We start from the raw sequence: 15,624 nt of genomic DNA on the forward strand, positions 1-15,624 counted from the left end.
GCTGACGCCAGCGCCGGGGGTATAGCATAAGCTCATCTCCACTTCGTCGAGGTGAGCTAAAAATGGAGAATAACTGGTGAGCTTTGCAAGCGTTGTTCACATTGTTTAATTGATAAAACTGCTGACTCCTGTGGTGCATGCATTTATCTAATAAAAATGTCAATCTTAGCATGAACACAAAGGGAAATAACTTGATTTTCTTTTTCTACCTAGAAAAATAGAAAAAAGAGTTACTTCACTTTTTTTTATGAGTCAATTGAATTGATAATTTTAGACCTGATGCTACGGTGCCTGAGAAACTATTGATTAACTTTTCTTGGCCGAAGTAAAAATTATCTTCGGAAAAGTATCTGTCTGAATGGACAAGAAAGAAAAACGAAGAGTCCTGATTAATTAGTATCACTGGTGATGTCCTGTAGGAATTTTAAACAGTATAAAATTATGTATCTATTTCTACTTCAGAGTCATCAGATTTTATCATGGACCCCTGCGCTGCTGCCCAGGACGTGATGCGATGTGACCTGTGTAAGAATTAGGGGTGGGACGATATACCGATACACCGATACATATCGATATTTTCCTCTAAGATACGGTTTAAGATACAAGCATTCAAATATCGGTACGAAACGATACACGAACGACCTATCCAAAAATTGAAAATGAAAGTACCTGTCATTGGAAAATGGCGGCTTGTACGAAGCGAAGAGACGATGATGATATTGAAAACATAATATAGAACTAATAAGTCGTTGATTAGGGGTAAAACGTTTTTACTTTTAAGCAGCCTCGGAAGATTGGACAAGAAAAGTTCAGTATGTAAAGCGTGCTATACACAGAAAGTATCGTTTCCAGAACATTTGATATTATTAATTGTTAGTCCATCTCGTGCTTTTTTTGTAATCTCAACTAGGCTACAGACTTTCAGCAATTGATTATAATGTAAATGTTCTGTTTTTTAAATATGAAATTTTAGTCAGTCTTCTTTGATGAACCACACAACTGTTTGTAAACAACTTGTTTATAGAAATTTGGTAACAATAACATGTACATGTATTATTGTTTTTGTAAAGTTTTAGTCAATGAAATTGATGAACTTCAAGTATTAACTTCAAAGCACACATGATTTTATATAGTCTAAGAATAATTTGTTGATTTAACATGTTTAATGTCAAGACAAAAAAAAAAAAAAGTAAAATACGAATTCTTTTGCATAGTTTTATAATTTATCATGTAACAGTTGATTTAATGTCAAGACAGAAAATGAAATAAAATACTTTTTAAAAATAGTTTTATAATTTATCATAATATCGAGATACGTATCGTATCGTGCTAATATATCGAGATACGTATCGTATCGCAAGATCTGTGTATCGTCCCACCCCTAGTAAGAATGCTGTGGTACAGATGCACTGTGATACATGTCTTATCAATCTGTGTAAGGCCTGTGTGGGAGAACACATCTCAATGGATGAATCCATGGATCACAAGGTCGTCAAATTTCAGGCCAGGAAATCTACCCCCCTTTATCCTGGATGTACATCTCATAAAAAACAGCAATGTACGATGTACTGTAAACATTGTGACGTCCCCGTATGCCCTATGTGTATTGCATCCGATCAACATCTAGGTCATAAGGTTTCAGAAATCTTACAAATTGTGGATGAAAAAAAGGGTAAATTTATCAAAGAACATATCGAAATGAAGGAGATAATTTTTCCAACTTATCAATACATTGCCTCTGATGTACAAAACAAAATTAGTCAGTTGGACAAGAAATATGGAGATCTCTCAACAGCCATAACAGAACACGAAGAGGCCTGTCACAGGGAAATTGACGAACTTGGCAAGAAACTTAAAGCTGAAGTTGATGAGAATAAAAACGCACAGTTACAAACTCTACAGAAACATCTGGATGAAATAAACAAGAAAATTTCTGACATATGGAATGAGATCAGTTCTTTTAAAAATGCTATTCACAATAATGACATGTCAAAACTATTAAGCGCCAAATCCAATGTGCAAATGTACAGAACTCTTCCAGAAAAATTTGAACCCTCTTTTCCTGAGTTCATTCCAGCAAAAATCCAAGGGGATACTCTTGGTAAATTGTTTGGAGCCTTAACACCAGGTTCTCTCATTTCAGATAAACATGGCTACAGCATGAAGACAACATATAAATCACCAGAAGCTGGATCCTCTCCTCCAATCAAACAGCTGCTTGATCAACCAGAAACTGTCACCAGCATAGACACTGGGTACGGACAACTTTACAAAGTAGCCTGTCAGAATGAAGAAGAAATCTGGACAAGAGGAAACGGCAACACCATGAAACTCTTCAGCGTTAGTCAGGGATCACTACTCAAGTCAATCACAAGCAAGTCAAGGGAAGAGCCATGTGGTATAGCAGTGATGAAAAATGGAGATCTAGTTTATACCGACCAATACGACAGAACTATAAATACTTTCAAGAATGAGAAGATAGAGGAGTTGATCAGATTTCAGAAATGGATCCCTCGCAATTTCTGCAGAACCTCTTCTGATGAGCTTCTGGTTATGATGTACGAGAGTGAGAAAAAACAAACAAAAGTTGTCCTTTATGCTGGATCCACAGAGAAAAAAACCATTCAATTCGATGACGAAGGTAAAGCTCTGTTTTCTTCCTATTCACCTTTCAACAAATATGTAACTGAGAACAGGAACCTGGATGTCTGTGTGGCTGACTATAATGCTAGAGCAGTAGTGGTGGTCAATCAGGCCGGGAAACTGAGATTCAGGTACACTGGGCATACTCCTGCTCCAAAGAAAAAATCATTCAGTCCACGAGGAATCACCACAGACAGTCAGAGTCACATCCTTACAGCTGATGATAACAATGACTGTGTCCACATCATAGACCAGGATGGACAGTTCCTCCGTTACATAGAATGTGGACTGAGAAGACCCTATGGACTGTGTATGGATATAAATGACAATCTGTTTGTTGCTGAATGTGGAAACAAAGTGAAGAAAATCAAATATCTGCAGTGAACTGCATTACTCTTGACAAAACTGTATTGTTTTTACAACAGATCAAAAATGCTTAGAAGAAAAATTATTCAGAAAATTCAGTACTGTATTGAGTGTATTTGTCACAATTAAAATTCACATTGAGTGTCCCAATAAGTGCCCCCCCCCCCCACCTTTAACACCCCAACAGAGTCTGAATTAATTAAAAAACTTCTAGGATCAAAGGGGGTGGCTTAAAATAACCCTCAAATCCCAAGATTCCACATCATATTATATATAGACGTGCCTATGTAGAACTTTGTACAACCCAGTTGTCATTGGGGGAGGGGATGGGGGGGGGGGGGGGGCAAACAAAATCATATAATCTTCAATAAATTTATTTTTTAACTGGAGAATTCATGAATCATTTTTGAGTTGGCTGTAAAAATTATAACTCATTCATCTAGGTGTTTCACATACCAAATAAGATAGTTCTACCAAAAAATACATTTGTTTGTCAATGAGGAATTGCTTAAAGTTAGGAGGTATAAACAGTATGAGTGTGAATTACTGACCTAATTAGTTTATTACGAAGACCACTGCAGCTAGTGTGCTTAATTTTTCTTTTAGAATCCAGGTTTGTAGTGCTGCTTTTCACAATGAGACTTTAGATTATTATATGTTACTTAGCATAAACAAAACCATAATGCTTAAATTAATGTAAAATTATGTGAATGCATGTATATAGTTAGATGAATCTTGAAAATTTTCCCCATAGATATCTAATGTTTGTTTTCCATTTCTAGAGGTTGTTTCTAAGTGATTTATCTTAGTACTGGTACTTTAATTGTTAATTTTTTTTTCATGTTACTTTTTCTCCCTTTCAAACATGATTTTACCTTTTCCCCTTCTTTTTATTTCACCTTATTGTTTCTTTTTTTGTTTCTTAAGAGAACACTAGGATCTAGTAAAATTTATAATTACATAATTAAAAAATTCTGAAAAAGATAAGTTTTTTTAAAGAATTCATTTAATGACTTAAAAAGGTGGGAGATATTAAAACCCTTAACCTTTATTTACTTCTGGGGGTGTGGAGTAAATTGAGGCTCGTTCAAATTTAAACTTGGATCCCTTTTCAAAATGTTGTTATTTTTTTCTCGTTATGTAATCTTACTTGAAATAGATTCTTAAAAATCTCATGTGAGATGGGATTGAAGCCCTTAATTTCTTAACCAAACATAGAGACGATATTCATTTTCTAAAAATGCATTAAAAACTGAATAGTAGGCATGGTGACAAGTTGCATGAAAAAGCTCAATAAACTCAACGAGTGAGTCGACTCTCAGACCCTTCAGGCCTTTGATTTTTTTTTGCTGAAAACAAAAATCACTTTGCTGAGCATTTGTTTTTGCATGGTAGACTTCACAAATCAAAATGTCAACAATAAACCAGCCGTCACCAAAATTTAAGTCATCTAGCCTATAATTATAATAATAACGATATATAGAGGATATTCAATATTTTGTAGTTGAATATGGAATTCATTTCATGAGTGGGACATGATTTTTTTTTTATATTTTCATGACTGCATGTGAAGCACAAGTGAAAATATCAAAAAATCCTCTCTAATGAGTGAAATATTAACAACAAAACATTGTATTTTCTGTTTATTACGTTTTTTTTTTTTATTTTCCTTTTGCCTCCATCTTTTCATAACACAGTGTCATAAGCCATGACGTCATACTGTCAATTACTTTAAATTTATGAAAACTTTATTTTTGTGTTATTATGAGTGAGAATGTGCTTGGAAAAATTTCATGCTTGCATTTTTTTATTATTACTAAAGATTAAATTGAGCAATAAACATAATTCGGGAAAATTTTGTCTTGCTTTTCATGAGTCAAAGGCTATCTCAAGAAAATAAAGTATCACGAAAATATAGTGAGCTACGGTAGTTCAGAGGTTGTGACGTCATGACTAAGTGATAGGGAGATTGAAAACAAATGTAAAGTTAACGTGCTTTAAATTTTTAACGACATCAATAGAGAAAACTTTTTTTAGTCCCTATCAGAATGGTAAATTTAATTTTCTATCTTATAACAAAACAGGGAGTAATTTTGCCACACTTCTGATATTCTCTTGCACTGTGACAGAATATTCAATAAAAATAATAAGTAAAAATTACAGTATTTCACTGTTGAAAATGTAATAAATACTTCTACATGGCAAGCAGATGTTAACTAAGCATGCGTTTCACCGCAATACCTGTAGGTAGGACATTACTTTTCTGGGACACATGCACAGTTGTAACATTTTCAGGATTATGTATTGAAAAACAAAAGTTTACATTTATTTACATTCTCTGGCATGTGAAAAAAAAAAATCTTCATGCTTAATACCCTAATGTATTACATACTATTCAATATGATTAATAAAGTCATATATACAATCTTCAGTTTGAGAAGTATTCCATGCTTTAAGGATAGAAAATGCTTCAATTTTGACCTTGTTAAAAAATTCATATGAGAGCATATATTTTGAAAAGAAATTTTCTGACAGTTACAGTTAGATTTCTTCATCCTGTATTCTTGAAATATGCATGCTGAAGTGTTACTTTTGTGATACAACTGTAAAGGTATCATCTGATTTTTCCAAACAAATGGCAAACCAGTTAGAAGTTCTAGATTACAAGTATCATAATGTATGTCTTTATTTCCGAGGCAAATTAAAAAAGTAAACATGAGATGAAGGTATCTGAAAAGAAAAGAAAAAGAAAGAAAAACAAAAACGGGGCATTCCAAAAAACAGCTGGGTACATAAGTTACCTCCCTTAGGCTTCCTGAAGACTTTTGTGTTAAAAAAAAAAAAAAGTTTTGTGATGAGTGTTAAATGTGTAAAAGAAATGATAAACTTTCAGAACAATTCGTTTGAAAACAATGAAACAGTGACCAGCCGAGCGACAAACCAAAGTCACATGGCACTAATAAACTAATCTAACCAAAGGAAGGTTTTCTTACAGTGAAAACACCAGATATCTGAAAATTTAGTTACAAAGAAATTTAAATTCTATAAATCCTCTGATAATTCTTCAACTCTAAGAACTCTTATAGAATTTGTTATGTATGGAGAATACATCTCCCTCAGAACAGGTTTTAGTTCAAGACACCTGCAATTTGCAAACAATATTCTAAAACTGTCTAAAATCTATTAAAAAAAATTTTGAAGAATATTAAATTATTATTTCTGTCCCCCTCTATAAAGATACTTGTATATTCAATCAGAGAAATATGGAAGAGTGCATCTTAATGATGAAATCTATCATATATACATGTATAACAGTATGGTTTAGGACACTAATACTGTGATATGATAACATGTAGAAAACTTACAATGATTTTGTGGAGATTCCTGAGAACCACTTTGTGCATGTGGGCAACAAATCGGAACTGATGGAAGATGCTCTCCAGGAAATCTAACAGACACTGTGATTGGCTAGAAGAATCCATCTGATTAGACGAGCTGTAAAGACGTCAAATTTTGTCATTTTTACTGTAAACATATTACATTTTGCTGGGTTCTTTTTATGCCCTTTCGAGGAAAAGAACTTTCACTACATCAAGTACATTGCTCAATATCTTGTACATGCAGGTTTAAATTGGAACATACATATTATAAATGGGCTAAATCAAATCTACTTACTATATTATATTACTGTTTTTACTATAGATATACCATGGTTATTAAACATAACTGATTCAAATAAAAAAAACCTTTATCAAAATATTCAATTTAATATCATAGTGATTATGTGTCATAAAGTTTTTTCATTATTATTCTAAGATTTTTTTTATGCAAAGTCTTTGCTTCAGCACAATCTTTGAACCCTATAAAACGACCTAATTTATCAATATTTGTTACTATAAATCACTTTTTATTTGTGAGAACTTTTTTTTCGCATAATAAGTAAGTAATTAGTAGGACAGTGTGCTCGCGAAAATTTAATTCTCGGGTATAATAGTATTCATTGAGATTAAATAGAGCAATAAGCACAATTCATGAAAATTTTGTCTCGCTAATCAAGAGTCATGACTATCTCTCTAAAACAAAGGTGTCTGTCTTGAAAATTTAGTGATCTGGAGTATTTGCCTCTACACAATGACTGAGTGAATTCTATATACCTCTCTAGTATGGCCTGTGAAGTCCTGGCTACAATGGCTGACAACTCAGGCTGGATCTTCACTTTTAATCCCTGTCAAAAAAAATTTCTGTATCATATATGTTTTGTCTAAGATAAATATATGTAGATCAGATACATTTAACTAAAGAACATGTACATTTTTAGGAGCATCATTTGCATTTACGAAATCCTACTTTGTGGGATACTGTTCTAAGGATAAATTCAGATTTCTAACAAAATAACTCTGACATTGCTATGGAATATCTTTTCACTTCCCTTGCACTTAAACTCATATTTTCCAATATTTTTCTTTCTTATGTGTAAAAATAAACCATTTCTCTTATTTTTGTTTTATTATTATGGTCTCTGTGCTTCCTTTCTATGAATATCTTAGTTTACTTATATCACAAGATTTGGATGAATACCTCAGCTGCTTCAGGAATTTTCCTCAGCATGTAAAGAGACTCAACTAATATGGCTATAAAATGGGCCGGGTCATCTTCTGGGTTAGAGTTCAAATCCTCCTTCACTTCTTTACCAAACTCTAATTTCTCTGGGGCTGGGATACCATTTATTCCTTCTAAAAATAAATTCCCAATCAAAATATGATTTTTATACAGTGGAACTTCAGATATCCGTATGCTTCAGTATCCGGACGACTTTTCATCAGAACGGAATTTTTAAATGCTATTTTGTCTTGTTTAACTGGTAATTCTGATATCCGGACGCTTCACATATCCGGACAAATTGATTGGGAACCAAAACGTCCGGATAAATGAGGCTCCACTGTAAATATAAGTCTGTGCAACAGATGTAAAAATATTTTTAAGGAATGAAAATTTCTGAAAAACATGAAAATTCTACTAACTTCTTTTCAGGGTGTCCTGTTTCATAACAGAGCTCCCTCTTTTCCCTGGGAGTGATGAGAGGTTGGGTGACTTAATGTAGATTTGTTTGTTCAATTCCTCTATCAACACATCGTGTAATTGCTGAAAAAAAAAAATTCATTAGCCAAGCAGAACACTGACTTTACTACTGACAAATTACATACAAAATGTAAAAACAAGTGTCTCTACACAAACTGATACTGTGAAACCACTCATTTTCATGGGGGTTTGGGTTTAATTCTAATGATTTTGAGGCATGGAGAGACCCACAAATTCCTGATCTCCAAATGTAAATTTTAGTAAGCATTACCTACTCAACACTCATCAAATATCCACTTAAAGGTGACTCTCGATGGTCGGAACTCCGATCTCTCGAAGTTCTCGCTCTTTGGAAGTGAATCTCCGGTCCTGTTTTTTTTTCTCTATATAAGAAACTATGGCAAATATTGCACAAGAAATTCCTTTCTCAAGAGCAAGGACTGAGTACCGATTAAGAAAAATCTGGTGAACACTTGTGAAGGACCTGATCATGCCACGAAATAGTCAAACCGGATGTTCCGGTTTCATGTAATCATGAAATAAGAACAAATAAATGTTGAAACTTTAGGAATTTGTTTTATTTATTCAAAATATGATCATTGTTGTTGATACAGCAAAACTCGGTTAAAACGAAGTCGCTGGGGACCTATAAAATTACTTTGTTATATCCATAATTCGTTACAAGCGTTTTAGAAATTTATTAAATTTATATAGCTGGGAATCCAAAATGACTTCGCTATATCCGTAAATTTGCAATATCCGTGTTCGTACTAAACGAGTTTTGCTGTATCAAGTAAATTACCATTAAAATATGATTGAAAACGTGTAATGACTTTATTTACATATACTCCCTATAATAGTAGAACATCAATGATTGGAACTGAAAATTCCGGATTTTATTCACTCTCTACCTCTCAAACCCCTCGAACTTTTCTTGTAGTCCTTGAACTTCGAGAGATCTCGAGTCACCTGTATCAATAATTTTTTCCAAACCTCGAAAATGTGCCCCCACGAAAATAAGTGATTTTACAGTATTCTGCCGAGCTATCACTGATTGGCTTTACCTCTTTTCTTGTAATCAGTTCTGCCTTTAAGTCCCTAAGAGCTTCCACCCCAACTAACTGATTCTCCAGCTTAGCAACTTTAAAAAAATTAAAATTACATTTTATATAAGTACATAAATGTAATCCGCAGTACTCGACTGACAAGTATGGTGATTCTTAATTTAAGATAAAAAAAATACCACTGAAGCCAATATGAAACTACTGTACATTTTTGTAAATATATAGCAGGGTTCTCCATGAGCTGTTTTACTGTGTTGCTCCCGACACAGTAAAATTTTCTCCGACACAGTAACGATTTAAATTTTATGCATGCAACACAGTAAAAATCTTGCCGACACAGTAAAATCTGTGATAATTAGAAAATCTAAACACACAAATTCTCTCTAACTGAGACTTTTATTGAACAATTATATCGTCTTTCAATTATAAAAGGGAGAGCAATTAAACAGTAGGGATTCACCTGGCATAATCAGTTATCTCCTAGACCCTCACCGGACTTTACGCATGACGGAACAAAGACAAATAATTTGTTTTCACACTTCCATGTAAGGATTAATTGGTAGTTGCAATAAGATACATTGTATTATTTTTAAAAAAATAATTAAATATGTCTTTTCTATAGAGCCACGGCTCTAAAATTATTTTACTCTCTAAGTCAGACATAACATCGTATCGAGGTCATTTAATTGATGTAAATAAATTGCTTAAAATTTGACATGTTCAATAAACTCTTAAAATATTTTAATGTTCTGAAGTTTCTTTTTTCTGTAATGTGATAACTCGATCAAGAAAATTGATAAATAATCACGGCAAATTTACTTTCAAAAATGTTAAATAGTACGACTGTATCGGTCAGAATTTCCTCTACTTGCAGAAAGTGTTTTTACTTTTATCAATATGTACGACCATATCATTTGTGTAAATAATTAGCGATTTTTAAATAAGTGTGTATGTATTCTTTAGTAATTTGCATAAATAGTGATTTAGTTGCGAATTTGATCGCGAAAATACCGCGAAATTTTAGTTCTTTGCCTTAACTCTGCAACACAGTAACATTTCAAATGATGGAGAACCCTGATATAGTGCTCATAAACACTTTCCTACAAATCCCATATTTAATGAATATAACAATGAGTAAAGACCAAAAACAAATCATGTCATAAAACATCTGTTTGGTGTACAAAGCTATTTTTCTTAATATTTTTTTGTGCATTAATGTTAAAAGGAACCATTGAATACAATAAAGGTATCAAACTAGTTTCAATATTTTAGAAAAAGGGAAAATGAATACAACAGTCACAGCACAATGTAGGAGAGATTTGATGTACCTGCATTGACAACCAGCTCTGTGCCATGGAGGTAATGTTTCTTCAGGAGCAGATTATCTAACTTGGTCGGTACTTCCTTAATCTGTTCTCTAAAAATACAAACAAAATTGAAAATTAATAGATTTCAATCAGTGTCAAGGTCATAAAACAAGGGAATCATCCACTAATGAATGTATACCAGGTTTAGCTCACTGTACATCTTTACCTTCAATCAGTGTCAAGGTCATATGTCAAGGGAATCATTATCAACAAATGAATGCTCAATGATTTTGCTTACACCTTAACCTTCAATCAGTGTCAAGGTCATATTACAAGGAAATCATTTACCAACAAATGCTGACAAGATTTTACTAACACCTTAACCTTCAAGGTCAAGGTCATATTACAAGGGAAGTATTCACCAAGGAATGCTAATGAGGTTTTGTTTACACATTTACCTTCAATCAGTGTCAAGGTCATATTACAAGGGAATCATTCACCAACCACTGCTAATGAGATTTTGTTTACACATTTACCTTCAATCAGTGTCAAGGTCATAGTACAAGGTAATCATTCATCAATGAATGCTGATGAGGTTTTGCTTACACCTTAACCTTCAATCAGTGTCAAGGTCATATTACAACCAACAAATGTTGTCAAGATTTTACTTACACCTTAACCTTCAATTAGTGTCAAGGTCATATTACAAGGAATCATTCATCAATGAATGCTGACAAGACTGATTACATCTTAACCTTCAATCAGTGTCAAGGTCATGGGAACAGGGGATTCATCACCAATAAATGCTGATGAGGTTTTACTTACATTTGATCCAACATGGCTACCATGGTCTTCTGTTCCACTCCCTCTATCCACAGCCGACGTAATTCGTCCCGCTTACAATGTAACAAGGTTTTACAGCTGCTTAGATCATCTTTTATTTTCTTTATTTTCTCTCTCGCTTCTGCAAAATTAGTGTTAAAATTCTAAGCATCAAGATCTCAGTTAGATCAGATAAATAAAAGTTCATGTTAAAAATTCTTGTGAAAAAATTATGACATATTCATCTTTTTGCAACAATATAAAAAAAAAATCACAATTAAAGCATCAAGTAAATATTAAAAATACATTTAGAATTTTAATTTTACACATAAAAACATTTAAAATATTTGTGAAGAAACGTGAATTAATCAAACTGATTTCTGTGCGATGTACAGTTATTTCAAGGAACCTACCATTGACAGATTTACTGATGGTGCTGAAGTCTTGTGTTATCTGGGCCAGTTCCTGGTAGTTTTCTATAGAATAAAAATTTGTCTTACTTATCATGCTTATACATGTTATAAGAACAAAAATTAATAAAGATATTTTTAATGATCTCAGTCTTTAAAATAAGGCATAAATTCATTGTTCTAAGCACAATGCTATGTTTAATGTGATATTTTTTTTCTAGTCTGTTTTGAAGATGAAACAAAATGTAGCTGAAATATTTACCAGAGACAAGTTCTCCAAGCCTTTTATCACTCTGGATAAAAGTTTTCTCTATCCTGGCCTTTTCTTTTTCTCTTTGTTCAAAGTCAGCACTGTAAACATTACAAAGGTATAATTGTTAATCAAAACAAAGAAGGTGATGGTATTTTCAAAATACATGTAAATGTTTTTTTTTATTAAATGAAGATGATGAATATACATGAGCATGAACATGTCTGTATAGCTACACACTGTGTCTGTGATGTTATATGAGCAGCAAGATCTATAATGTGCATATTAATGAACAAATCTAAATATCATGCAGTTTTAGAATTATCTTGTAAGAATTCTTACCTTGTAGATAAAGTTCTGACAATGGCCATAAGAAACTCGGACTGAAATTAGATGAATAAAATGTACAGAGAATATAATGAAGTATCTATAATGACAATTTGATACCAGGGTACGATTTGATATTGTTATTTCCACTCTAAAATGACTTGGTACAACCAGACTATGAACTTAGAGCACTTCACCTAAATGGTTGCAAAGGATGTAAATATTAATTGTACATATTAAATCCCCTTACATGAATTTTAACAGCACTATAATCTGTGTTAAGTACTTTCTTCAAGTAACAAATATCATTTTTCAAAATTCCTAATTATCTGGTTTGTATTTTATTCTACATGACTAACATGAGCATATCATCCCCCCAAAAAATCTTGTATTAGTTAGTCTTTCAGCTAAGATTGTTGGGCTAAATGGAACATGAATAATGGCTGGGGCAGATCAGAGTGGAGCAACTGACTAGTAATGCACGAGTCCAATTTCAATATTTACCTGTTCCAGCCATATTTACCTGTTATATAAACAACCTTATGAAAAAATAATATTTTGAATATAGTATATTCCTAATTAAACGCGAGGAAATAATTTCCGCGTAATTTCGCGAGAAGTATCACTCGCGAAAAAATATTACTCGCTTTTATTTTTATAGTTCTGAAATCAATGTAAAATCTATTGTTCAACCGTCCATTCGCGAATTATAATTCTTGCGATTTGACGTTTAAGAGCCAGTTTGCAATAAAAAGTTCTCGCAAAAAATAAGGAATCTAGAGAAATTTGTTAAAATAAATTTTTTTAAAAATCACTATGTAATCATGGTAATCCCTGATATTTTTGAAAGTTTTATGTAATTCAAGTTGCACGAAATTTGAAAAATTAAACAGTAGGGAACACGAGATGGTGCAAGACTTAGAGCAGTTGGGAATCTCTGTTATTTATGTCTCTTGCTACATTGAATAAGAACATTTAAAAATGTAATTAAAACCAAATATACAAATAGAATATGAATTTGAAAGTCAAAACAAAGGGATAAATATAAAATTTCAAGTAACACAAGTGTATGCAAGCAACTAGAACATGTTAAATTAATACCTTTACATTTATCTTCACTATCCATCTCTGAAAATATTGCAAGTAGATTGAGAGTGTCAAATATAAAATAAGAACAGCTCATTTAAAATGCCCTTTTCTTTGACATCATCTACTTCCCCATCGGTTAAGTAACTAAAGTACGTTTCATTTTATTATTTTTTTCTTTACGTTTGGAAGAAGAAAACCAAACCGATTTTTAAAAAATATAAAATGACATTGTCAAAAATGTTTGGAAGAACGAGAAAATTCGGGATGTCAAGTTTATTCGTACTATGGTTTTTAGCAACACAATGCACAGACGTTTCAATTTGTTGAAAACAAATATGACTTAAATTACCGTTTCTCTTCCTTTGGCTGCAGGGTTAACAATCTTTTCCCCATTTTTCTCCATTTTCCTTCTACCTGCAACAACAGGGAGGAAACCGGATGTTTAGAAAAAATCTGACTTACGAGTCCGATCAATTTATTTTGGAAACTGATCTGAAATTCCCCAAAATAAAAGGAAAACAAAAGTTTAAATACCATAGAAAGAGAATTGGTACTGAATTTCATGTACAATAAAATTTAAACTTTTTTGAGGTGTCTGTAACGTTGAATTTTGACCCGGATTGAAAATTGACCCGGGGGTCATTTTTCAACGTTGAATAGTGAGACCAAAGGTGTTGAATTTAGACCCTAGTCCGTTGAAAACTGAGCCGGGTCGTGGAATTTTGATCATGAAACCGGTTCAAAATTCAACAGTATAAAAACACATATTTATGACTTGGTTTTCACAACTGTGATTAGGAAGGGTGGGTCTAAGGATGCTTCCCCCTTTTTTGCAAAGATAGACATAAATATAGGCATTTAACAATGTGAAATTGGTTTAGACCCCCCTTTTCAACAGGCATGTTACAGTGTAGTCAAAGAAAGAAGAGTAATTGTAGTGCTTTAAAAAGAAAAGAAATTGGATCCCCCCCCCCCCCCCCGAATGAACTTTTCGGGTTTGCACTACTAGTTTGGACAATGGACACTTCTCACCATCTTTGATACCAACAATTAAAAAAACACACTGTCCCTGCAACTTCATTTGCTCTAAACAACTGAAAAAAACAACTAAAAAGCACATTCCTCTTCAAAGAAACCAAGAGACAGAGAGAGAGAGAGGGTCCTAGAGCTTTTGTCGTAGGCGGAGAATGAAATATTGTGACAAAAACCATACCCGTACACAAAATAAATAAACGAAACAAACAAACATACAAGCAAACAAAAAGGGAAACTAGCCAAACCCGAAGGGGATTTTGACACCATTCCCAGCCTACGACAAAAACTCTAGGACCCTCTCTCTCTCTCTATCTCTTGGTTTCTTTAAAGAGGAATGCACTTTTTAGTTGTTTTGTTTAGAAGTTGTTTAGAACAAATGAAGTTTTTTAATTGTTGGTATCAAAGATGGTGAGAAGAGTAGTTTCTAGTCCATCCCAGACTCTAACCCTTGTACTCATCCTCAAGGTTATGCTCCGAGAACGATCAATTTTTAGGCTGAGACAGGCTACTGACAGATAAGTTTGTTACACTGATTTCACAACCTTGTTTAAAGTCAGCATTACTTACGTGTTATGATCACTATATCGATTTTTTTTTTTTTTTTTTTTTTTTTTTACAAATTTAACCTTTAATATAGTATTGGATTCATTTTAACCAATGTCTTTCATTCTAATTTTGTGGCTATAAATTTTGTTACTTTTTATACTAAATTGACTAGATAGGATTTCCAGGATTTGATGCCTCTCTTCATCATCCTAGTTTTGTAGTTATTTATAGATGCTATGGGTTTTAGAAAGTATTGTTAAAAAATAAAGTAACCATGCTTGAAAATAACTAAAATCGTGTACTGATCAAAATGTACATATATACACGGGGTGATAGGTTTATTTCTCTTATTCTTAAGGTAGGATTCTTCTCTCATTTCTTGTATTTAAAAATTAATGAAATTTTCACAGAATCAAGAGGACAATATCACTAAGTGATGGTATCAGTGAGATTAAATTTGACCGTTTAATATTAGAGGCAAGGTCAGGTCAAGGTCATTACCTTTTTCCTGGACATAAAGAATGAAAAATTACTGTTTCCAATCATGCGATCCCTACTTGTAATTAGAAAGATTGAATGTTTTTCTTTTTGCATAAAAAGATGCTACCATATAGGGCCTATAAGATGATATTATCAAAATTAATTGACATGGATAATTTAAATAAAATTGATATTTGCTAATCCGA

At 32.8% G+C, this 15,624-nt stretch overlaps 1 protein-coding gene across 6 annotated transcripts in view; it reads right to left on the reverse strand.

Annotated features, from left to right (window-relative positions):
* Positions 1–13,796, reverse strand: part of LOC134229318 (exocyst complex component 4-like) — a 43,973-nt gene extending 30,177 nt beyond the window's left edge. For 4 of the 6 annotated variants that reach the window (XM_062711092.1, XM_062711074.1, XM_062711069.1 and 1 more), the window contains exons 1-12: positions 13,707–13,796; positions 12,284–12,324; positions 11,954–12,042; positions 11,695–11,757; positions 11,285–11,423; positions 10,481–10,569; positions 9,153–9,229; positions 8,031–8,151; positions 7,588–7,742; positions 7,164–7,234; positions 6,375–6,504; positions 6,003–6,020 (exon numbers count right to left, since the gene is read on the reverse strand). In XM_062711092.1, coding sequence (XP_062567076.1) covers positions 6,003–6,020; positions 6,375–6,504; positions 7,164–7,234; positions 7,588–7,742; positions 8,031–8,151; positions 9,153–9,229; positions 10,481–10,569; positions 11,285–11,423; positions 11,695–11,757; positions 11,954–12,042; positions 12,284–12,324; positions 13,707–13,760 — 1,047 coding nt within the window. In that variant the 5' untranslated portion in view covers positions 13,761–13,796. The remainder of the gene's footprint in view (positions 1–6,002; positions 6,021–6,374; positions 6,505–7,163; positions 7,235–7,587; positions 7,743–8,030; positions 8,152–9,152; positions 9,230–10,480; positions 10,570–11,284; positions 11,424–11,694; positions 11,758–11,953; positions 12,043–12,283; positions 12,325–13,706) is intronic. The other 2 variants (XM_062711083.1, XM_062711064.1) reach the window with 1 other exon arrangement.
* Between the last annotated feature and the right edge of the window lie 1,828 nt (positions 13,797–15,624).

Source organism: Saccostrea cucullata, unplaced genomic scaffold (genome assembly GCF_032062105.1).
Source record: "Saccostrea cucullata isolate Sc308-1 unplaced genomic scaffold, CSIRO_AGI_Scuc_v1 ctg3378, whole genome shotgun sequence".
In the NCBI taxonomy this organism is placed as follows: Eukaryota; Metazoa; Mollusca; class Bivalvia; order Ostreida; family Ostreidae; genus Saccostrea; species Saccostrea cuccullata.